Genomic DNA, 26039 nt, shown 5'->3' with positions numbered 1-26039 from the left:
ACTTTTATTTACTGTTGAACTCGACGTTTTTTTTATTATTTATATTTAGTGTCAAATTTACAATTTTTACTATCGAACTCACCACTACATATTGTCGAGAAAGTGGTGAACTTGATATTGGTAAAATCCAACCATTTTCCAATTTTGAGTTTTTTTTTTTTGTTTTTTGTTTTTTTACTAAAATACATGAAAAGGTCGACTAAAAATTTTAGATTATGATTTGTTATAAATGATTTCAACCTAAAAGAACCATTCTTGTTCGATTTTCATAAAAAAAAAAAAAAAAAGAAAAATCATAATTTTTTTACATACATTTTTTTAAATCCCTTGAAAATGACTTCTTCTTCATTCTTAAATTCTTTCCAAAGGAATAGAGTATTTGAAATTCGGTTGAGATGTTAAAACTTCAAAGTTTTTGGATGAAAATGATTCTTTCAAATGGTTAGGACATTCAATCGTGAGAAATGTGGGAGATGAGGTCGAGCACTCTCTTAACAAAAGAAAAATTTACTTACATGGACTATTAAGAGACCATCCAAAATTTAGGGATTATTTAAAAAAAAAGTCTCTCCAGCAGGGTCCTTTAAATAATTTTACTTAAATTTGCTCTCAGTTTCTACTAACTAATTTTGGCGCCACGTTTTGATTTCCGCTGCCTTCAATTTGTTTGATGGGAAACGGACAGAGATGGGGAGAGCCTTGGTTTTCCCTCTGGTGCTCAACGTATAAACGACCATAAAATCTCAGATCTCAAGCTTCAACTTCAATGGCGGCCATGCTGGTACTCTCTCTTTCTTTCTATCTCATTTTTCTACATAAGTCGAAGAATGGATGCTCTGTGAAACCCTAATTTGATTCTGAACCTGTTTTTGTGTGTGTGTGTTTGTTGGTTCGTGGAAACAACAGCAACCCCAGATCATATTGTTGAAGGAAGGAACGGATACATCTCAAGGGAAGGCACAGCTAGTGAGCAACATCAATGCTTGCACAGTAGTTTCGGATTCGGTGCGGACGACACTTGGTCCTAGAGGGACGGACAAGCTCATCCATGACGACAAAGGCAACACTACCATCTCCAGTGATGGCGCAACCATCATGAAGCTTCTCGACATCGTCCATCCTGCTGCCAAGCTCCTTGTCGACATTGCCAAGTCCCAAGATTCTGAGGTAATCCAACCCAACCAGAGCTAATGCCCTTTAAAGTGTGTATTTTTTTTTTTTTTTTTTTTGAGACATGGTTGTAGTTGGACCCACTCTTTGAAGTTTATTTGGCTTAATCTGGTTTGTTCTTATTTCATTTATGCCCTTTAAAATTTCCATTTTTTTTAACTGTTAGTGCGGACTGCGGAGACATGGTTGTACTCGGACCCATAGTGAAAAAGTTGGGATTGGATAAAATTCGGCAAGGGAAAAGGTCTGGAAAAATTGGGAAAGTGGAAAAAATAAATAAAAATATACTATTACTTAACATAATCTTATGTAAAATTATCAATAAAAAAAATATTAAGTAAAATTACAAAATGGCATATTAAAATATAATATAAAAAATAATTTTCAAAGCTTTGTGAATTAATCCCTACTTTTTGAAAAAATCAGTGATTTTTTTCGCTATTGTTGGATCCACTCTTTGAAGTTCTTTTGGCTTAACCATGGTTTTGTTGTCACCAGGACAATTAACAATTTCTGTGGCAAGAGATGATCCTCCAAAACCAACTATTTCTTATTTGATTTCGTCCAAAAATGTGTTCAGTGAGTCTATGAGAGGCACAATGTAAATCTTACGTTACCTGTGTACCCTGTAATATCAGGTCTATATCGAAAACCCCGTAAAATTTATTTGCAGTTAAAATCAGCATCACACAATGCACTACACTTAGATTTTTTTTGGTTTTCTATTGTTGGACATGTGGGTAGTTGATTTGTCTGTAGCTTTTCTCGTGATTATGTATATTGAGAATGAGAGTTGTTTTAATTTGTACCCAATAATAATGGTTATAAAGTAGTGATTGAAAAGTTATATGCAGAGTTCACACATTAATACGTTTGGATTTTTTTTTTTGTGTCGTTATGTCCAGGTTGGTGATGGAGCTACAACTGTGGTGCTTCTTGCCGGAGAATTTCTAACGGAGGCAAAACCTTTCATTGAGGATGGGGTTCACCTTCAGAATCTAATACGGAGTTATTGGACCGCATGCAATTTGGTAGAGAAATTGATTTTCTTATTTTGTCTTTGTTTAATTGTGATGCCATGCCAAATTGTTCATGCATCCTGGACTATGAATTTTTTTGTTTCAGGCGATTAACAAAATCAAAGAACTTGCTGTAAGCATAGAGGGGAGAAGTCTGGAGGAAAAGAAGAGCTTGTTGGCAAAATGTGCTGCTACAACACTCTCCTCAAAGCTCATTGGTGGAGAAAAGGATTTTTTTTGCATCTATGGTTGTGGAGGCTGTCATTGCAATTGGCAATGATGATAGACTTAACCTAATCGGGACAAAGAAGGTACACATTTTCCTATTGGAACCTATAAGTTCTGTTATCTTATTGTTTTACCTGTATTCTTCATGTTTTGTGGGAATTCCTCACTTTAGTAAGCAATAACTTTAAACATTTATACTGGTTTGACACACATTCCTGCTTCAAAGTTGGAGTAGCTTATTGTCTACAATTCTCTCTTTCAGTTCATTTACCTAGATAGACTCAAAGCTGTCCTCTAGAAAATCAGTTCACTTGAAAAATAAAATGCTGTCTAACTTAAATAAGTTACAATTTTGCGGAGTTAAGGGTCCGAACCAGTTTGTGTCCAGCCTTTCTTTTCTAAATATAATTTAAAAGGTGATTCATTTGCCATCTGATTCTAATCACCTGGCTCAATTATGTTCACCTGTTCAAGTTCCTATTTGATTTGGCAATGACTATATGCTTTTATGTATATGGGTGTTTTTGTCAGTCTTAAAAAAAGAAAGACTTAGTGTGTGTTTGGTTACACTTCTGAAGTCTAAAAAAAGGTGGTCCACCTTTAAAATTCAGACTTCAGAAGCTTAATTGTTGTTTGTTTCATTTCAGATTTCAGCCTTAAGAACCAAAATTTAGAACTTTTGATTAAGAAATGGGGGGATGCTGGATGAAACTTCTGAATTCTGAATTATTAATTTTTTCTAAAGTACCCTCCTCAAAATACTGATTTCTATCACTTATCTCTTCTTTATACAAACCCTAAAACCCTTATTTTTAACTTTTCTACTTTTCCTTTTTTTTCTACCCCTTCTTCCTCTACAATTGTGTTGTTAAGGTCTCCCCACTTTTCCTTTTGATTTATTTGTTAAATTTGTAGGTAGTTCACATCACTTTACGTGATCAGATTGCAATTGAACTAGAAAATACATGATTGTTTATTGTTTGAGTATTACCTTGTTAGAATATAATTTTTCAAGTATGAAATTAATTTGAAAACAATACTTTTGGGGTCTTTAATTTATTAGAAATTGAAATTAAATGTGTGAATGGTTTCATTATGCATAACATGTTATATTTTTCGGTTAACAATTTATTAGAATTACAAAAGGGTAATCTTGTCAAAATGACCATTATGTTTTAAAATTCTGTTTGTAACCAGAGGCTTTTAAAAATGATAAACAAACAACTTTTTCAGAACAAGACTTCAGATTCTAAATTTCAGAAAACAGAAATTAAAATTCAGACTTCAGACTTTAATAGAGACAATTCTTTTAGATGACTTTAATCAACTCTAGTAAAGTCAAGTTTCTACATTTTCAAGTGCATTATTATTTCAAGTGGTATCTACAAGTTTTAATGTTGGATTTTTTTTCCTTTTTCTTTTTTTGGTTCTTTGTGCACTCATCGAGTTTTTGTAGTATTTTGATATTGACTTGAAAGAAGTTGACCTGAGTTGTGACTTTGGTTTTTTTGAACAGCAACCAAAGAAGTTTTTGAATCCAAGGATACTCTAACTTAACATTGAACTAGAACTCAAGTCGGAGAAAGAAAATGCAGAGATAAGGTCGCAGTTAGTCCTTTCTATTCTTCATTTGATGTTACGAAATATTTTTGCCTAATTCTGTGAATTATTTTGCAGACTTTCTGATCCGTTGCAGTATCAGTCAATTGCCGATGCTGAATGGAATATTATTTATGATAAATTGGATAAATGTGTCCAGAGTGGAGCTAAAATAGTCCTTTCACGATTAGCAATACATGATCTAGCAACACAGGTAACTTTTCTAACATGCGACAAACATCTCTGCGTTTTTTAAGATCTTCAGTACCTCTTTATCGAGATTTTAAAGACGTGGTTATGTTGCAAGAACTTGATCTGTTTTGTTTTTCTTTCAAAAGTTTCTTGGAATAGTGAAATGTTCGTGGGATTTTGATGATTAACCTAGATAAATTTATTCTTTTTTACCCTTAAATTTGTTACATTTCTTGATTTTTACCAATAATATTTCAGAAAGAATAGTTTACACTATCCCATAGATTTTTTTTTGGGGATAACTATCCTATAAAATATCCTATTCGTCCATCATCTGGTTCGTTTTCGTGCAGTATTTTTGCAGACAGATATTTTCTATGCTGGTCATGTAACTGAAGAGGATTTGCAACGGGTTGCTGCAGCAACTGGCGCAACTGTACAGACTTTTGTCAATAACATTGTTGATGAGGTTTCTTTTATGTCCTCTCTTGATCCTAATGATATATTGGAAAATATAACTTTATTGATGACATTATTGGTGCACCTTTCTCAAATTTTAAAAGAATAGGTGGGCAGTTGGCCTGATTACTGAGCACGGGTGTTTATCTTTATCATCTTTTGCCATTAAAATGAGTGTTTTGGTGTTGTGAAGGTTCTTGGATCCTGTGAGCTTTTTGAAGAAAGGCAAGTTGGAAATGAGCGTTTTAACATATTCAGTGGATGTCCGTAGGTTCAGACAGCAACTATTGTTCTTCGTGGTGGAGCTGATCAGGTGTGTCAATAATGCACAATGTGAATCATGCCGTGTTAGTCAATCATGCACTTCATGTTTGCATGTGCTTCAGTTCATTGAGGAAGCTGAGCGGAGCCTCCATGATGCCATTATGATAGTTAGAAGAGCTGTAAAGAGCTCCACTGTTGTTGCTGGTGGTGGTGCTGTAGATGAAACTTTTATTCTCATGGCAGATGGAGATAAGTCGGTACTTGATACAGCATGCACGCACAATAGCGGGGAAGTCTCAGCTTTTTATAAATTCTTATGCGAAAGCACTTGAGGTAGGATTCATGATGCTTCCAGTTATTTTCTCTTTCCCTATTTTATTTCATGAATGTTTTCTTTATATATTTCTGTTTTTTGGGCCATCTGAGCTGTCATTTTGTATCAATTTCCAAATTTTGGATGGTTCACTTGACCTTCCCTCTGTATCCTTCATTTCTTCTTCTTAATGAATTTTCTTCATCTATTGGGGTAAAAAAAACTGAACATTGAAAAGGGGCACTACTGCGCTGTGAGGAGATGGGGGGTTGAACTTGATGCATTTATACTTGCTTGCCTATAAACATCTTTTTTTCTTCCTAATGCAATACCAACAGTGGCATATTTTTTCAGGAAGTTCTTGAAACTGAGGTGGCCTTGCAACTTCTGGAATAAACATGCATAGGGCTGTACTGAAAAGTATATTAGCATTAACACCATTACGTGCATGCATATTGTGATTGTATCTGATGCAAACGTAAGCTATTAATGAACTTATTCACATAGTGCTGGTAATACAAACAAAATTTGTACTGTGGTAATTATATACACTAAATCAGTATATAGGTTGACAGACTGCTCCACCACCATGATGTCGCATGTTCAATCCTACCCTATGTTAGACATTTGATAAGGTAGTCATAACTATTCAATGTTTCACATGCTTCTTAGTGCTCCCTCAAAGTAATGGTAAGTACAGAAGGTCCATTGAGTGGATGAGTAAAATCATCCAGTAGAGTCAAGTTTTGGTATATGGGGCACATTTAATATGTTTGACATATTCTTCTGTATGTGTGCATATGTATGGAGTAGGGACGATTATCATCCCCTATGGGGCATCCATTGAGTTCCTCCTTTCTATTTGTGAAATGAGAACATCCTAAGGTGGCATAACTTTCCATGAGAAGAGCCTTTATCATTTGCATGCTTTATGACTCTATTGGTGGTTTTTTACATTTTCATTAAATGGTTTAAAGGATTTGATCTTGGTTGAAAAAAGGCAATCATATCAGGCAGGCTAAGCTTGCATTTTTTTTTTGACCCATCTACCGTGGATCCCCTATTAAAATTCTCACTGTTCGACATTGTGTAGATTATTCCAAGGCAGCTCTGTGAGAATGCAGGGTTTGATGCAACTGAAGTATTGAACAAACTTATACAGAAACATGCTCTTCCATCTGGTTAGATCCTTCTTCCATTTCTAGGGCTGGGACACACTACTTGATGATGGTCCCATATATAATAGCTATGGGAATATTCAACATGAAGATGATGGTAACCATCAAAACCAGAAACTTCTGGATTTCATGCCATACTTCCCTTTCATCCAGAAGGATGCATTAGTTCTAATGGTTGTGATCATTGGGTCAGTTCTGGTGGGGACCCTACTTTGGCTAAATCGTTGTCAGTAGCTATCTATTTCTGCTGATAATAATAAGGCTTATCACAGGTGAGGGTGCCCTGTATGGGTTGGATATCAACACAGGTGGAATTGCAGATTCATTTGCCAACTTTGTATGGGAACCTGCAGTTGTGAAGGTATTCTTTGTTCCCTCATGTTGTTCCTTAGTTATTGTTTACATCATTCCACCGGTCAGATTTGAGTGTTGGTTATGTCTATTTAAATTATACCCCAGATAAATGCTATAAATGGGGCAACGGAGGCAGCTTGACTTGTTTTAAGTGTGGATGAAATGGTAAAAAACCCAAAGGTATGTCTATTTTTTTTGGGTGATAGAATGTCAGGCTTTGTTTTCTTTTCGAACATAATAATTTCTACATCTTAAACATTGCTCTAAATTCACACTGTTGAGCCATTCGTCCTATTTTTTAGAATTTCTTTTAGTAGGTCATGCACCTCTTCATGGTAAGGCATCTTAGGCTTGAATGATGGATCAGTTGTTTATGGTTCTTGATGATATTGATAATGCAGTCAGAGAATGCACAAGGAGAGGCTGCTGCAGGTGTCATGGGTTGAGGCCGTGGTGGAGCAGGTTTCCGTGGCCGTGGACGAGGAATGCGAAGGTGATGGACTATCGAGATTTTTGATCCCGTACTCTTGAGATATATGTTTGGTCAATTGCAGGCAAGATTTTGACTGCGAAACAAACACAGTATTTTTTTTTTGCTTAATTTTTACCCCTTGTCCATTTTAATTTGATGTATTGGATCCTGTTCCAAATTTGAAGCAAAAGAAATGCTGATCTACTAGATGAAGTAGGAACCTGGACAGTCCTAGGCATCTCATAATCTTATATTTTTAGTGATTCTTAGTTTTAGAAAGCACACTTGTTGCTCCATTGAGTTGGCATGCAGATTTGGAAACACATCAACTTTTAAAAATGTTGGTGGTCATGTCTAACCCTGGGTCGATGATTTGGATTTCAACAAGGATCTGATTCGATAGCTTATTGGTTTGGTTTTGGATCTATAATGTGCCCTATATATTTGATAAGGTGCCAACTTAGCGGATGTGCGTCTCCATTGATAGCACAACTTAGGTTCAAATCTTGTTGAATCACCTTCACGTTGACTACTAACCACTTCACTTGCTTGACAAAATATATTTCTTTACTATTATAATGAGAGAGGCGGAGTAAAAGTAGTTCAACCCAATATTTTTTTTTTGCTAGGCAACACCAAAATTTGAATAGCCAAAAACCATCCCTACCATTACATTTAAACTTAAGACTATCAAAGGTTGTTTTGTCAAACTCAATAAATTATAATCCCATTCCCCTATAATCACTTTAGTTGGGTTTTAAGAGAATAATAATTGTCCTCCTCCCCCCCTCCCCTCCTCCTCCTCCTCCTCCTCCTCCTCCTTCCCTTCTGACATACTCCCTCATACTCTCCTGACGGGGCATGTGTTAGAATCATAGATAAATATGTGCAGTTGTGTGTCCCGAGGAAACAATCTATGGTTCTACCACATGCCACTTCAGGAGAGTATGTCAAGGGGGGCGAGTCAGAAAATCACGACTCTTTTTAAAATTGCAAAACATCCCTTTTCAGTTTGTAAAGACGGGTATCTCAAATATTCAATGAAACATGGAGGATCATGTTTAAATGAAAGCTTCCATTTTTGTTAATTCAAGTTTTTCATATTTGTTCTTATTAAAATGTTAGAATGACTTAAATCAGGTATAATTTAGCTGAAAGATGATGCTACTTAGATATTTCTGCAAGCTAACAGAGGAGCAACAACAATACAATCTTCTCATTGCTTCTCCAAAATTGTTAGACTTTTTACCGTTAAAACACTTCAAATCTTACTACAGGACTGACATATATGTTTTTATTTTTTGATAAACCAACATATATGTTCATCATCATTAGATCTTCATCCGGAAAGGCAGCAAATTTTTGGAATCAGAATGGTGTTAGATATGGGCCATATGGCTGCATTATTTTATTGACTGTCCGATTGATCCAATCACACCGCTCCATCCTTGGTAGAATAACCATTCTGCCATTCACACACAAGAAGAAACAGCTTAGTTGGACACATTAGTAGAATAAATTTGAGGTATAAACTGAAAAAAAAAAAAAGCATCCTAGAAGTGCATCATGAGTATGTTGCATTGAAGATTACAGTGTTGATGGTTTCCACTGGAGGGTCTACAGATCCACCCCATTGCCTAATTCGAGAATCTGCCAACTTAGCCTGCAAAACAAGAACAAGAAGACTTTTAATATGTGTGTGTGTGTGTGTGAGAGAGAGAGAGAGAGAGACAGAGAGAGAGAGAGAGACTTCTTTATTCCAGTTTGTTCTAAGAGTTATGCCAGTGAGAATCAAGGTTTGCAGGCCCACTCCTGTGAGCATCCCAGTCCATATTCCCTGCCATTTTAGAAGTCCCACATATATTAATATTAACTTGCAAAAAAACAGGGAAAGAAAGAAAAGAAATTCAAATGTGTCCCAAGTTTCAGAGTTGCAATTTTATCAAATTTGGGAAAATTCAAGAAATTAAGACAAAATTGAATGGAAGAAAAAGATTCAACTCTAAAATTTGGGATAAGACTTAGACGACGACAATGATAGTGACACATAATAAGGCATGGAGATGCAAACAACAGGAAAGCTCAACAAGGATTACCATTACTCCCATGTTCAATTGAGAACCAAGCAAGAACCCAAGTGGAAGACCAACAATGTAGTAACATCCGATGTTCACATAAGCCACCAGCCACTGCCAACCCGCTCCGACCGCCACACCTGAAACCCCCAAGATGTGCAGAATTACTCTTTAATCCAATATTATATATACTAATAATGCTTTTTAATTTCTATTTTCAGTAACAACATTTCAAACTGTGGTGCAATCTCGGGGTGTTGTTTAAGGTTCTGACCTGTTAGAACAGGTTGAATGCTGTTGAGTAACAATGTGAAGGCAAAGATGACCCCGAGCTTAGAGACAGCATCAACTACCTCTGGACTGTTTGTGAAGGGGACAGCATAAACGTTCCTTAAAGCCAAGACGAGGACCAGGAATACTACACCGATCAATGCTGAAGATAGCACCACTACTAGTATGGAGAATTTGGCTGCCCTTGGCCTCCCTGCTCCAAGTTCATTTGAGATTCTCACACTACAATCAAAACAACGTCAACAAGATCACTGAAAATCATTAATAATGAGGCTATAAGTTGAAAAAATTATGGGATTTCAGGACAAAAATATCTTTATTTAAAAAAAAAAAAAAAAAAAAATAATGATGAAAATGCCCTAGACTAAATATTTCTAAATTATGGAATTACCTGATTGCTGCATTGAACCCTAAGAATATCATGATCTCCCATCCATTCAGGTTTGTGCTGCAAAGGATTAACAAAAATATTGTCACCAAATTAAGTTTGTACTGGCAAACAATGCATGCAAACATTTACGAGAAGTTTACCAGATGGAAATGGCAGCTACGGCTATCTGAGCATTCCTCAGGCGGCCCGCCAAGACGACAAGGAGCATGTAATACCAGAATTCAAGGCTGCAGGATCATAAAAGAAAAAATATCAATCTTACACCACCATATATTGCAACATGTGATTGCCAAAGCCAAGCCAAGGCTGGGGCTGGAATGGTAAATGTGGTTAATCTGTTGCCCTAAACCCAAATAAATGCACGGATTGGTTGGTACATACCACATCATGATGGCCGAAGCAATAGAGAGCCGGGCAAATGCTCCCAAATCACGGAATGCGCTCCAACTGAAACCAGTCCAAGCCCCGGGACAGTAGCCCATAGCTATATAAGCAAACTGGCTCAATACATTAACCCACCAAGATATATTAAGTGCTACAGCTGCACCCACTATCCCAAGCTTGAATTGCACTATAAGAAGCCAGCTCAAGAATACATGGAACACAAGTGCCATTCCTGCTATCCATGCCATGGTCATGACCTTGCTTTGTGCCTGTAAAAACTTTTGTATCGGGAAATTGAACCCGTACGAGAATAATTGAGGAATCATGTAGAGCGAGAACTTCCCTGCAACCTTTGAGATCTCTTCGTCCTGCCCGAAGAACCTCAATATTGGAGTTGCCCAAATGTAGATGGGTAGTAGGACGATGCACGTGATGTTGAGGATGACCCATGAACGTTGCATGTACACACCCAACATGTGTAGTTGCTTCGCCCCAAATGCTTGTCCACATAGTGTTTCCAGTGCACTACCCATTCCCAACTACACAATTTTAAAATAAGATTTACATCAATGGTTAATTTTGATAAAGAGTAGGACTGTCAATGGATCAAATTCGGATCAGATCGAGGGTAGATCCAAGACTGATCCAATAGTAGGCCTAATTGTTTCCATACCCAATCCAAATCTTTTCAGGTTTTGGCCCAAGGGATGAGCTACCAAAGCTTATAATTTGGTTGTACAGATAGATTTGCATTTATAAATTGACTTCGAATAACACTTGACTTAGCATTCGAGTGTGCATAAAACCATATATATTTTTTCTCGAGATTCAAATGTCATACACTTGAGGACAATCAATGGTTCCTGCACACTCGAGTGCTATTTTGAGTGTTATTTAATGTCATTGTAGAAAGGCTTCTTTAAAAAAAAAGTTTGATTTGTACTAAAACATTTTCTGTTAATGTTCCATAAAAATAAAAAAAACATAAAATTTGTATTATTAAATAATCTTTCCATAATCATAGAAAGTGATACCATGATCCCGAAAGCGAGCCCCGCAATGACCATGTTCTCCGTGGATACCGCATCAAGCTCGAGCGTTGTGAGGTGGCCCGCGAACACTTGTGTGATTCCTCCTAGTGAGTATTGAGCAATTGCAGTGAAGATTGCTGGACCAGCCAAGTACCATAGCTTCTTGTTCTCTATTACTGCTTCTTTCATGAATTGGCCACAAGTCTTGATCTCATCTATATCGGCTTCTCGGTCTAGTAGGGAATCGTGCAAGTAGTCACCACCAGCCATGACTCCCTCGTCTTGTGTTTAATTTGTTGGTACACGAGAGGCTTTAAAATCTTGAGCAATAAACAATTCTATATAACGAGTCTAGCAGACGAGAAGCACGTGGGACACGAAGGTGACAGACTTCTCGTGGGCTTTAAAAGTTCAAACGTGGTTCCATAAAATATTGTTCGGATTTTGTCTCGTGTGGAAAAATAGGTTGAGTAGTCGCCTATTAAGTGATGGGGTCATGGTTTTAAGAATCAAAATTTTGGGTTGGAGCATAAATAAGAGTTTTAGGAGTGTACAACAAGAGTGTGATTTTCTGACTCAAAAATTTTCACTCGCTGTGCAATCTGTCTACATGACGACAAGGGCACAAAACCATAGATATTTTTCTTTGGGATACTCAAGGAAAAGAGCAACGGTAATGTGCTTTTGCCACATCAGCCGAGTACATATCGAGTGAAATATTTTCGAGTCAAAAAATCATTAAAGATAAAATAAATATGCCTAATAAGAAAATCACCCAACCCAAGATTTTATTATTTATAGTATTTTGTTGGACAATCATTATATTGACGTTGTCTTCGGTATTCAGTAGAAAATATATATCTACATAATAACAAAATGACTTCCTCTTTGAACAATAAAGAGAGAAACCAAAAAAAAAAAAAAAGGGTCGATTGTTCCTTAGTAGAGGCCCAGTCCAGTTTGGTCTAGATATAGGTAGTAACCCAATTGTTTGACTCAAATGATCCAATCAGATATATTGGTGGGTCAGAACTTCACAAATCAGTTCAGACAGGTACAAATACAACTACAATTACGAAATGGACCGTGCTATTTGCACCCACCATTCGTGCTCTTTTCACTCACTTCGTGCAGCTACTCAAAATTTTGAAAATACTCATTTCACCCACTTTTTTTTTTTTTTTCAAATATTCTTTACACTCCCCATCCCAACATAATTTCATTCAATCTTTTTCTTTGCCCATACAAAAATTTCAACAACGATTTTGTGGTACAAGAAGCAATACTCTCATAATTTGCAAAGTAGGTTAGTTTTAGTTCAAAGATTGTTAAAAAATTTCTACAACAGAAAAAAAAAATCAAATAAAATTTCATTCGATTGGTCAATACATGTAAACATGTGATTTTCATTAAGAAAATCTCAATACTATGTGGTTTTGAGTTGTCATCGCTCTTTTTTGGAAATAAATGTAAACTGATATCTGAGATAATTTTTTGAAAAAATCATTTTTTACATGACATTGTAATGACTCTCATTCATGGAAAGTAGACATGATCTACCTAGGGTGATTACCTTTTGACTTGGTATTTTTTTAAGATAGTGAAAATAAAACACAATAATGAATGAGATGCATGAGGGTAGGTATGTGCAATAAGTGAGCAATGAGAGACATAAGGGGTTGTCCCAAGGAGAAGGACACCCCTATTCAAGTCTTCACTTCAAAAAATTGGCTTAGGTGCTTTGGGAATGTTCCATAATTGAAACTCCTCCCATTCCTTGGCCTTGAATGCATGCATATTATAGTTAGAAACTTTGTGTTTCAACCAAAAATAGGACACATGTCTTTATCATTGCCATGCATGTGTAGGTGTGTAAGTTGTAAACATTATGATGTATGACAAGGTTAATAGGGCTTCAATCCCCACCTTTTTTGGTAAACCACCTTGTTCATTCCATTCACAATGTTGAAGTCTAACTTACTAGAGAGGGAGGAGAGTGCATTAGAACATCTTATGATATTTTAAAAAGAAAATAAATGAGAGTAGTAGAAGAAGGGGGAGAGAGGAATGTAATAAATTTGAAAAGTAAAACTACCCTAACCCACCTTATGTACTTATGGTTTTTCTTAGCTTCTTTCTTCAAGTTGTTTAATGAAGTCTTTTAGAAGGGATGAAGAGAAGAAGATAGGTTTTAGGATTCTTTAAGAATGAAGGCTTAAAGAGTGGTGTAGGGATTTTTGATAAGACTTAACGTTAGAAAAAAGTTAAGAGAGTTGAGTAGGAAATTGGGTAAAGTTTAGGATTGAGATGGATACTTGATAACATGTGATTTCTCATGGAAAATGAGACTTTTTATAGAGGTTTTAGAAAACTTTTGGAGTATAATAGTTTAGACCTAGGGATTTTGAAAAATAACATAAGATTTGTATGAAAAAAACCTTTTGATTTTCAATTTTCTTGAAGGCAAGTGATGGAATTTGTCATAAAATTTTAGGATGAAGTCATTTGGCCAAACACATGTGGGCAAGGTTATCTGACATGATCTTGATGGTTGGGGAAAAATAAAAAAGTGATTTTTTTTTTTTGTGAAAGTGAATGAAAAGAAGAAATGTGAAAATGTGATATTTGTATTTCTTGTAAATATCTCAAAAAGTAAGGGATAGATGCATAGAGGTAAAAAGTATTGTTGGAGGCTAAATGACTAAGTGACAAACGTGAATGTGTGATGTGGTTGGTTAAAAATAGATTTTGATTTTCTTGTAAATAATCCAAAAAATAATAATAAATATATACATTTGAAATTAGGCCAATTAGAAGGTTATATTTGTCTACTTTTGAGAAAAAGTGTGAGATCACAAGCTTTGACTTCTTAAGTCATGACATAGGTAATGACCTTGACTTTAAAGGTTGGATATGAGAATGGATTAGCCTAAGGAGTGAGCTTGGATTTAGATTAAGAATAGTGATGGATTTAGATTAGGACATAGATTTTAGAATGAATTTGGGTTAGGAATTGTAATGGGTTAGGGTTTGTGTTAGGTTGGGGGTTTGAACATGGGTTAGGGATTTAAATGGGCTTGAGTTGGAAGTGGTAGTGGATTTTAAAAATAAGAATGGGTTTATGTTAAGATAATAAAATGGGTAAAGGGGGAAGCATGCATGAGACTTTGACGAATGACATTTATTGGGAATCTAATGACCAATTAGTGGCCTTTAGGCTTTTATTTGAATACTTGGGCTTTTCTAGTTTTGTTGGCTTTTTGGACTTAGATTGAACTTTTGAAAATCTTTCTTGAATGGGTTCATGTAAATTGGGGTGTATATAAAATCAAATTCTTCAACATAGACTAAAAAGACTCGCAAATTTCTATAATTAAGTCTTTTCAAATGAATTTAATAGAATCTTTTCAAGTTTTAATGAAACTTTTCAGTTGCTTCCTATTGAAAAAATCATTTTCCAAGTAGGTATAAAGAAATTTTTTTAGTAGGACGACCAATTTAGTCATATTCTCACCATTTTTTCTTTTTATATTACATTTTGTTCCTTACATGCATGCAAATAGCTCACCACTTAAAAATGGGATACTCGCATTCTTCAAACTTTTGAATTTTTCAAAATGCATTATTTCTTGCATTTTCCTTTTGCAAAAGCACCTCAATGATTGAAGATGTATAAATTAAACAATAATTAAAATATAAATATTGATGGAAGCAAGAAAGAAATAGAACAAGACTTGTGTTGGACATAATAGCCTTAAGGAAGATTTTGCCCCCTATGGTGCCAACAATCTCTAGACGTTGATATTCCTGGATACAACATTCCACACATACACAAGATAGCACACCTAGTGTATACATACTTGCAAATTGTTATTGCAGTCATACTCTAAAAGATGCACAACAAACTTAAAGAAAACAAAGCCGAGAATGCAAAACCGCTCCAAAAATTCAATAATTCAAGTGAGAGAATGCATGTGCATTTGTAGAGTTGGACGAATCTCTTTGAACAAACACCATGTCTATTAAAGAAATGTTTCTCTAAAGTGCTTGTTCTTCAATAATTCAAGTGAGGGAATGCATGTGTATTTGTAGAGTTGGACGAACCTCTTTTGACAAACACCATTGTCTATTAAAGAAATGTTTCTCTAAAGTGTTTGTTCGAATAGACATACTGATTGGAGAGGTTGAGTTCAATTCATTGAATAAACTAATTGAAGAAAAAAGATGGGACTTTCAAACACACTCACGTGAACATACACTAAGGGTTTTCGGAGGATTTTACTCATATTTCTCTCACATTCACTACATTATGCGAGATCTTTCATATAATAGTTAAACTCTTTTCTTGTCTTCATCCGATGTGGGACTATCTAAAATTCACCAAATTACAAAGAAATTTACACATACAAATAGGGGTATTTTAGAGTGTATTTTTCATTCAAATATTAATGATTTACGACAACCAAATATTCATCTTGATTCTCCTCAACGAGGAAAATACATTCGGACACACCCAATATAATGCGTGGACCTCACTTTTATTTTAGCCCAAAGTGACCTACTTGATCATGGTAGATTTTTTGTCATAAATTGGATTTTTCCAACACTTTTCTCTCTCATTCACAAGAGAGGCAAAAGTGAAATCCTTTCCTTACTAATATGGTAAAATTTTGAGTCTTACTAAGGGTTGTTTAGCTCAAATGGATTATCACATAAAAAATTCAACACTACGACCCTCTAAATTTTATCGAAAAACTCATATAAGAAAAAAAAAATTAAGTTTGTTTGATAACACTTCAGAAGTCAGAAGTCTAGAAACATCTGAAGCCTGAAATTAGAAATCAGACTTCAAAAGTTTTCATCCAATGCCCCCCCTCTCCCCCCTTTTGAATTTGAATTATGAAGTTTGTAATCTGAACTGAAACAAATGAAAATAAAATTTCTGAAGTTTGAAAAAATGGATTACCTCCATTTAGACTTTAGAAGTGTTATCAAAACACACACACTTAAAAATGAAATTGAATGGTAAAAAATAAATTTGTTTTTTTAAATTCATAGATTTTCGTTATGTACAATCATGAAGCATCATCGGTCATGTTTTTGGATGCCAAGAGGTGACTGAGGGTGCTTGGGCTCATCTTATAGCATCCAACAATATGATCTGATACATCTAGGTTGTAGAGGAAAACATTCTATGAACTTCCCAAAAAAAAAAAAAAATTATTTTTTCACAGTTGAATTTCAATTTTAAGTTTTTGGAAGTTACGTGGAACTTCCGTTGCCATCCAACATCAAAACCTTGGATCAAGCTCAAAACAGCTAGATTTTTGAAAATTTTATTTTTGATCTGAGTTTTTAGAAGAACTTAAAAGGGTGTGGCGTTGAATTGCTGATGTGGTAATCCATCCATTTGAGCAAAACGACCCTTGGTAAGGCTTAAAAGTAAGGAAAAAGTTTCTCAAAAAATATGCAAAAATTTCCCTATATTTCTGTCTGATTTGTTTTGGATATCCAGATCAAACGCTTTCATAATCTCATGGACTGCTCTCTCTTTTCAGATCTTCGCCGTCTTCAGCTGTGGTAGCGAAACCAACTGTGAGAAAACTCTGTTTTTTATTTTTATTTTTTATTGGCGAATATTAGCAAGATTTTGTGAAATTTATATGATATTGAATGGCTATAGAGAATTTTGGTGTCTGGGTTTTTCTCAATGTGTGAAAATGGAAATTGGTTTTTGATTTTAGGAAAGGTGGTTGACTGAGCTACACTCCTCGTTGTTTGTGTACCCCCAGCCCCAAACAAATTTAGTGGCTGTTGGTTACTGTTTCAAGGATAAAAATTTGACGAGTTCTAGATTTCAGGCCTTTCTTGGTTTGATTTAGGCTGATTTTTAACTGAAATAAGTAAAAGAGAATTTGGGTTCTCCTCATTTATTTGATGTCTTCTCTTGCCAAAACTCTGTGACTTATCTTTAATTTTTTCCTCCTTTATTGGTTGGATTTCGTTTGGGGGTGATGCAGATGTAGTGTAGAAGAAAAAGGTTGGTGGGGGTAGGATTTCTGTTGTATCCTTCTTGGATGTGGAGATGAATTTTCTGAGGGCCTGGTTGCAGCCATCATCGGATCGTTACGGTCTGGAAAGCCAAGATGGGCTTCTTGATTTCTCGATGGCTATAGAAGAGGCCAACAATGTGCTTGAGGTTCATTTACAGATTGAGTCAGGCCCTTTGAGCTTTCTTGATTCAGGTCCACACGGGACCTTTATCGGGATATACGACGGGCACGGTGGGTCTGATGCATCATGCTACATCCGTGATCACCTCTTCCACCATATCAGGAGTAAGAATCCTCAACCCCATTGTAATTTGAAACCCAAAAAAAACTCAACTTTAGTACATAAGTGAGGTGAGGGTAGATTCTCATTCTATTAATAGATGTAAATTGTGTTTTTAACTCAATCCATATTCTTTTGGGTCTTACACTCGCTTTAATACTTCACTTCAAACTGCTGCTTTGCAGGGTTCACACATGAGCAACATTCCATGTCAGTGGATGTGATACAGAAAGCATTTCAAGCAACAGAAGAGGGGTTTCTCTCTCTTGTGACCAAACAATGGGCAACGAACCCTCGGATTGCCGCTGTTGGGTCTTGCTGCTTGGTTGGCATTATCTGTGGTGGGACTCTTTACATTGCGAACCTTGGTGATTCCCGTGTTGTTTTGGGGAGTCTTGTCAAGGCAACTGGGGAAGTTCTGTCGCTCCAGCTGTCAGTGGAGCACAATGCCAACATAGAGTCTGTGAGAAAGGAGTTGAAATCTTTGCACCCAGATGATTCGGATATTGTAGTCTTAAAACAAAATGTATGGCGCGTAAAGGGCCTCATACAGGTAAAACTATTCGTCACATTGGCAATCATGATCGCTGTTTAATTTTTATCATTGAGCCTGCCTAATTTATCTTATGGTGGCTAATTCTAATTTTCAAATTGTTTTTGTTATAGTTTTCTCTGATTTACCAAGAATACCTCAGACTGTAGTTTCAATGGTTAGTCCTCCCTCTTTCACCGAGCTAGGGCACCAGTGTGGTACCTGCCAAACAGACGTTCATGTTAGACTAGAAATTATAGGGAATAATAGTTAGCAAATTAAACCACCTTCCGAAAAGTCCTTTCCTTCATGCCCCCCCTCTTATTTATAGGTTGATCTCTTCCCTTAACCTCCCCCTCAAACACGTCACCCCTGTCCTTTCATGGGGGATTTTGGGTGATCTTCTTCTAGATTTTAGGATTAGTTTTCAAAAAGTTCTCACAAGATAGGAAGTTATCTGTTTAGGAAAGAACGGGATTGACCTGGTCAATAGTTCCTAGATTGTTGCGATACTCTTACAGTCTAGCCTGAGAAATAACTGAGCTCGTCCCAAATATCTACTCTGCTCCACTCTTCTGATAGATAATCAACTCGACTCATCTATACTGAGTTGAGTTGCTAAGCACCTCAGGTACCATGGAGTTGAGTTGTGCTAGAACACTGCTATGCCTAACCCCTTGGACCCTCCTCAGATTATGCCACATGTAAAGCCAAGATTTAATCTGGGTTTTATCCTATACAGCTTTCTTGAAACTTCTCATCCACTAATTGAAAGTTCACAGCATTTAGTAGACTAGATGAGTTGCAACTGCCTTGTAATATTGGACATTTGGTAGTGTGCTGTTATTTATCTCCTCTACTCTCACAGATTTTTAACTTTTTTTAAATTTTATGTTAAACTCATTTATAAGTTTGAAGCAAATTCTAGTTTCCCTTTATGTTTACTTGTTTGTTTTTTATCCCTGATGTACTACTATGAGTTGATAGTGTGGGGTCACATTATCTATAGGGCTTAAAACGGGTCGGATTCGGTCCGGATATGAGTATGTCCATATCCATATCCGATTTTTTTTATCCAGATTCATATCTGGATCCGAATCAGATCCTACAAACTAAAACCATATCCGATCTATTTTACTTTCATTAAATCTTTATCTGGATCCGATCTAACTGAATTAATTGATTCGGGTCGGATACCGTTCAAGGTTATTTTGAATAAAATTGTTAAAATGTGGTCAAATGGTGACTTGAACTCAAGATCTTTTCATTTTGTTTGATGAAAGATGGTTTGAAAAATATAAAAATAAAACTTGCAAGGTAATATATCATTTGGATCTTGGCAGATATAGGGATGGATCCGTATCCGACTCGGATCAATGGACATCAACTCATATCCGAACCATATTTTAATTCGAATATACTTGATGGAACGAAACCCACTAAATTCGGATTTGGATCACTCGAATTTCAGATAAAATCCGTCCCATTTTAATCCCTAATTACCTAGTTATGAAATTATTGTTTCCTCACTAATATTAAATTTTTTCTTATTTTTTCCTCAACTCACTGAATATACCTTTCTAGTTCAATGTTCCAATTGCTTCCGATATTTTCCTATTTTATTTTGTTCCCTGATTGGATGTGTCATGGGAATGCTTGCATGCATGTGCAAGGCACCGATGGACTTATTCCATATAGGCACAATTCCCTTTTTATGGCAGACAACTGTGAATATGATTGAAAGTTTGGGTAAAGGTGCCAACTTAGATAAGTAGGTAAGGCTTGTGGAGTGTTGATACCATGACCTGGATTAAAAACTCGTTGAACTGGTCTTGACTTCTGTTGACCTCTAACCCTTACTTGCCTAGCGGACAAAAAAATGATTAAAAGTTCTGGTGAAGGCTGGAAATCAATCTTAAGAGGAAGGATTGGTACCAAAGATTCTATTGGTTGTTGCATCTGGTGGAGTTATATTGGGTTTTTTTGGTGTGAACACGTTGAGTTGACAGTGTTCTTATGATACCTGGATGGCTTGGCCAGGTCAAATCAGTATTGACTCTGTTCTTAAGAATCTTTTCTTCACTACAATTTGACTTGACTACAACTTGCTCTCATTCCTGCTCTTGCTTATTACCCTTAAACACTGATAGCCATTATGACTCTGTCAAGACTCAAAGACACTGATCAGGAAAAAAAAATTAAAAAAAGCTTTGTTTGAACCCACATTTACTCAATAATTATTTTTTTCCTTTCAGGTTCTTTGTTTCATATAATTGTAATTAAATGGGTTAATTTCTGTTGTTTACTGATGGGGACATCATTGGAATCATTTGGGCCATTTTATTACATATATTTAGCCCAATAAGGGGATGAGCAATCAGCATAGTAGGTAGGATTTGTTTTGTTACTTATTTATTTATTTATTATTATTAAGGGGTAATTGGGTAATTTAGATGTTTTATATAATTATTGAAAATTTATAGGTTTGCTTAATAATTAAGATTAATTCTACTTTTCGCAGGAGTCTAATGAATTTGAGTTTAAGTTAATGTCATATTTTAATCTTAGCCTTTGATTTCATAAATGGTTGAGATTAGTTAGGGTTTTAGAATTCTCCATGATGTGAATTTTCTTTATGTGATTCAATATGAGTAATTTATTTCTTCTTCTTCTTCTTTTATAGATTCTTTGTTCTTTTCTTGATGTTCTTGTCACAAGAACTTGCTGTCCAACCAACTATTTGTAGCCACCATTCTCTTGTTTGAACCCTTTTCAAACCCTAAATTCATCATTAAGAACCCTGTTTCTCCTAATCTACATACCATATAGCGCTCGCTGATTTATACATCTACCCACGGGCCTAATTTTATCTTCTTGTCGCCCAATTATTCCAACTCTACAATCCTCTTAATCCATCGATAATCCTCTAATCCAAACAAGAAATGCATACAATCCTTCCAACACCAAAAAACCCTAGCCAAACCCTATACCCTATTACTTATACCCAAATCAACCCTAACACTTTTACAATTACCCAATTTTAATTTCTTTCTTTCACAAGATTGAAAATAGTACTACTAGGTTTATTGTGAATGCATAAAAGCCACTCTATTGCGAAACTTCACGTATCCAGTTGGCCTTGGGGAAACCTTTCATAATGGCAGATGAAATGCTGGAATGTGGTTGATTAGCACATTTTTCCTTTTCCACTGTTATAAATCTTTTTTTTTTGGTTTTTTGTTTTTGGTTGTTAAGCTGGGCTTGAACTCACGACCTCAAAGTTGCATGACAATATCTCAACCAACTGAGCTATGGGTCCAAGTTTCACTGTTATATATCTTATTAAACATCAGGAAATTTTACATTGATATCAATGGACCCATCTTCAACATATTAGCTTTGGCAATTGTGGTTTTATATCTATTTCGTACTTATCCAAAAAAAAAAAAACTACTTTTCAAAAAAAGTTTAATATTTGTTTCCTATGGTTTGCCAAGATTTAATACGGTAAGTGCCCTCCCTTTAATTGTACTCTTTGTTTAGCAGGTTTCTAGATCTATTGGCGATGCATATTTAAAGAAGGCTGAGTTCAACAGGGAGCCTTTGAATGCGATGTTTATCCTTCGTGAACCTTTCAGAGAGCCAATACTCAGTTCTGAACCATCAATTTCTGTGCACAAGTTGCAACCACATGATCAATTTCTTATATTTGCATCCGATGGGCTATGGGAGCAACTTAGCAATCAGGAAGCAGTGGATATAGTTCAAAATCAGCCACGCAGCGTAAGATATCTCTGTACATATATACTTGTACCAGTATGTTTTCTTTGTTTTGCTTTAACTAATCTTAAATTCACAACTGGACTTGCTGACTTGAAAACCCAAGCAATAGCATATAGTATGATGCCCATTTTGGATGTTTGGACTTTGCCCAACGTTATTAAGAGAGCTGCTATTGGCACCCCAAATTTTACTTGTTACCTTACACCTCAATTAAAATAAATAAATAGTTGAGAATAAGTAAAAGTTGGGGTGCCAATAGAAACTCTCTCTCTCTCTCTCTCTTCCCTTCATTTAGATTTCTATTTGGTAGATTTATGATTTTATATGAGCCTAATCCTAATTGTAAACAACTGTTGAAGTTGTTTGAATGTGTTTTAATGCTTTGTAATTGTTAAGGTAATAACTTGAATCAAATTTTTGTAATGTTCAAATGGTGTGGCGAAGAGGATACTTCCTATGTATAGAGATGGTTGCATGAGCGAGACAAATTGGGACCTGGACCATAAATCCAGGGTGCAGAAGGACTACTAGTTACTCTTGGAATAGTAGTGTGTGATAAATAATTGAAGATATAGGGGTGTAATAAGTAAAAGTTGGGGATGCTAATAGCTTCTATCTCTTTATTAATGAACTTTTTTGTGTAGAACTGCTGCTAGCAAGTGATTCATCTCTTCTATCTTTTGCATCTCCTACTATACATGCACATCCCATTGATTTACCAATCTGGACGATTCATATTGATGAACAACCTCTTTGATGGACCTATTCCAAAAAATGTACCCTTCTCAGACAGCTCGGAACATGTATCTCAGACACCAAATTCTTTCTTCTTTAGAAAAAAAAAAAAGAAGTTATTGGTTGCTGTTTGTGCAGGGAAGTGCCCAGAGGCTTGTGAAGGCTGCACTCCAAGCAGCAGCGAGGAAAAGGGAAATGAGGTACTCAGATTTGATAAAGATCGATCGTAGAGTCCGCAGGAATTTCCACAGTGACATCTCTGTCGTTGTTGTGTTTCTTGATTTTAATCTCGTGAGCAGGGCTAGTACGGTTAAAGGTCCAAAAGTATCGGTAAGAAGTTAAGGTATATCGGTAGTTTGGCAATATAGATGGTAATAAAAGACTATGTTAAGAAGTGAAACAATGTATAAATATTATTGATTTAATCCATCATCTTCCTCTCTTTTATATATTTTTTGGGGGTGAGCAAAATGTTTGTTGTGGCCACACCAGGTAAGCTTCAATTTGATGAGGGTTCGAATGAGTTTTGAACCTAAGCCTCATATCTCCACAATGCAAGTCCTTGCCAACTTAGAGACGACTAGGCATTTTTGCTTTTTAAATTCCTTGTCAAATCCGTTCTACTAAAGTGATGGATTGCTTATCTGTTGTACAATTTATTTGTATTGAGGGTTCAAATCCCTCTTTTTCTATTTCATCTGATCACTTGAGATTCTTTTCAAGGATTTTTATAGGCATCAAATAGGCCAGATTGTGAAGGCTTAGAAATGAAAGAGCGTGAAACAGTAGTACTAAAATAAATCAGGATCGCCAAGCCAAATGCTGCTTCGATCTTGGCCTCAGTGACATGAGATGAGGCATTTTAACATAGTCGAGGCATAAACACACAATTAGGTCTCACAAATATGACTAATTCACAAACCCATATTGAAGTTTCATAGTTTCTACTAGCTTCGAAGTGCGAACACCCTACTAGGACTCCAAGTAACCAACTCAGATCACAAACTCAAAAGTCCAAGTGAATTTTTTTAGTTTCTCTATTGGTTCTAAATAACCAACCAACAAGATCACAAACCCACAAACATAAATTTGAATTTAGTTTATCTACCAGACTCATAACTAAAACACATGAGAAATTCATTACATACTGATTTGGATTAGAAGACGTGTACGAAAACAGTAACTCTATGAAATTGGCACCAACCACGCCTAATCCCATGTTTACCATCCACACACATCACATTAACTGTTTTCAACTTATTGAGGATACAAAAATCCCAACCGACAAGGATGAAAGGTGTTGATTGGGATGTTTGAATAGTGACTTATCAATGTACGACACACCTATGAATTCTACTTGTATTTTTTATTTAGATTCATCGTAGACTTTGACATCAAGTGATTGCTAGTCCTTTCAACAATATCTTTGGTTGATTTTCTCTCATTACGACTTCTTTATCACACGTCATGAAACATGTGTGTCTTTGAGGTAGTTTAACTGGTTAATTTTCAGGTTGATTAATTTTTGCTTAAAAACATTATTTAAGCAAAGAGAAAAGAACCTAATTCCAATATAATAAGAAATTAAAATGGATGGGTGGACAATTTAGGTGATTTCTTGAAAGACTGTCTAATTGAAAGAAAATCCCATACAAGTTATTATGAGGGAGGCCTTAACTGAGCTTAGTTTTGAGGTTCTTCTGCATCTATCTTCTTTTGATATTAGTTCTTTTCAAAATCAATCATGTCCCCATCCAATAAATAATATGTGAAATATACATAAATTATATGGTGATTGGTGAATATTTGAGATACCCTCCTGTTTTCAAACTGATGACATACCTCTCTGGACCTTCATCTTTTTTCCAAGATAATTGAAATGACCTAAAAACCCTTGATTCTTCTTTTCAAAATCAGCCAATACACTTTTAAGAAGGTAGAAGACAATGGAAATTGAAGAGCTTGAAAAATGATGGCTTTTGGGGGAGAAAAATGAAGTTTAACAGTTGAAGATGAGGGTATCTAAGTCATTTTCTATTATTTTACACCCTAGACCAAGGTCAAGGGGCATGTGATCATATTAAAAACAAAGTCCGACTTTGAAACAGGCGGCCGGCTCCAAATTTTGAAGGAACTCCTTCGTGGCTTTTTGAATTTATTTCACACCCTTACATTTCAGCTAAAACTTGAAACACCTCCTGCCATCTTCAAAGGTTTTTCCTTAAAAACACAGATTATTTCAAATATTCATCAAAATTTTGAAGGGCCGTGTCTAATCATCCTAAATTATATAGATAATATATATAAATTGTTTATCAACTCAGATGCAATTTTCTTATTTGGGTCGAAGTTGGCTTAGTTTTGGTTTAAGGTTTCTTATTGTCTTCTAATTTTGGTTTTAATGTTTACTGGTGTTGATATTAAGATATTTTTAATTTTGTTCTAAAATGTTATTTAGTTATTTATTATTATTATTATTGATAATTTTGTTATAACATGTTGTGTTGATATAGTTTTCAGATTAAAGTACTGTTTAATTTTGTTATAAAATTTTGTTTGTTTAATTTATTCCAATTTACCAATTATTTAAATGAATAAAATAATTTGATCAATCAATTCAGTCTAGATAAACTATGTTCCAGTGCCAAAATTAAAATGTTAGGTAAAGGGGCATATCGATCTCTTTATAGAGATTATATATTATCCATCAATCTATCATTCCACATCTACCAATAATTGAAAAAAAAACAGAGATATTTAAGGAAATGGACCCACCATTATTTAAGAGATTCAAATAGTTTGTCTATAGTATTTTTCTATAGATTGCTAAGCAAGAGATTTAAAAACTGTGTGGGACTTCCACATGGGGAAAAAAATTTGGTTGTTTGTTATTTTTACATCTATATGGATTGAATTAGAATAAAATAAAATGTGCAATGTTGCAAAGTATTTGGCCCACCTTTTTAGAATCTACAAATTGAAAATCATTTGATTAGTGATTTCTGATTGTTGGATTTGGATATTTCTCATCACGGATTTTAAATCCAATGTTTTTCCTTATCAAAGATCTGGTCTACCATTAAAATATATAAGCTAAAATCGAATGACTACAAACATGGTTTCAAAACTTGTTTTGACGTCTTGTCCATGAATGAGATCGAGTCGTCTTGGATGAGTTTTCCGATATGTTTGACTTGTCTAATTCAACAATGAGAAAAATGAATCATGCTTTTAAA

At 35.3% G+C, this 26039-nt stretch overlaps 2 protein-coding genes and 1 pseudogene across 3 annotated transcripts; 2 read left to right on the top strand and 1 right to left on the bottom strand.

Annotated features, from left to right (window-relative positions):
- The first annotated feature begins 467 nt into the window (after nt 1–467).
- Nucleotides 468–7530, top strand: LOC147408684 (T-complex protein 1 subunit eta-like; annotated as a pseudogene). The gene is made up of 14 exons (XR_015171270.1): nt 468–781; nt 907–1167; nt 2076–2201; nt 2296–2528; nt 3896–4019; nt 4095–4230; nt 4573–4677; nt 4861–4980; nt 5054–5146; nt 5181–5264; nt 6338–6425; nt 6695–6783; nt 6882–6956; nt 7178–7530. The product of XR_015171270.1 is annotated as a T-complex protein 1 subunit eta-like (transcript).
- An 893-nt stretch (nt 7531–8423) lies between these two features.
- LOC147408683 (protein DETOXIFICATION 33-like) lies at nt 8424–11743 on the bottom strand. The gene is made up of 9 exons (XM_086420702.1): nt 11424–11743; nt 10387–10928; nt 10146–10232; nt 10006–10062; nt 9598–9836; nt 9345–9463; nt 8999–9085; nt 8840–8911; nt 8424–8713 (listed from the first exon to the last, which is right to left on the bottom strand). The coding sequence occupies exons 1-9, from the start codon at nt 11688–11690 to the stop codon at nt 8681–8683; spliced, it is 1503 nt and encodes a 500-aa protein (XP_086276828.1). The 5' UTR covers nt 11691–11743; the 3' UTR covers nt 8424–8680.
- A 4868-nt stretch (nt 11744–16611) lies between these two features.
- On the top strand, nt 16612–23255 carry LOC147408682 (putative protein phosphatase 2C 60). The gene is made up of 6 exons (XM_086420687.1): nt 16612–16849; nt 16979–17015; nt 17441–17758; nt 17939–18306; nt 21832–22068; nt 22942–23255. The coding sequence occupies exons 3-6, from the start codon at nt 17506–17508 to the stop codon at nt 23143–23145; spliced, it is 1062 nt and encodes a 353-aa protein (XP_086276813.1). The 5' UTR covers nt 16612–16849; nt 16979–17015; nt 17441–17505; the 3' UTR covers nt 23146–23255.
- The last annotated feature ends 2784 nt before the right edge of the window (nt 23256–26039 follow it).

Source organism: Akebia trifoliata, chromosome 2, assembly GCF_017979445.1.
Source record: "Akebia trifoliata isolate Shusen 1 chromosome 2, ASM1797944v1, whole genome shotgun sequence".
NCBI lineage: Eukaryota > Viridiplantae > Streptophyta > Magnoliopsida > Ranunculales > Lardizabalaceae > Akebia > Akebia trifoliata.
This window is presented reverse-complemented; position numbering and strand designations above follow the sequence as displayed.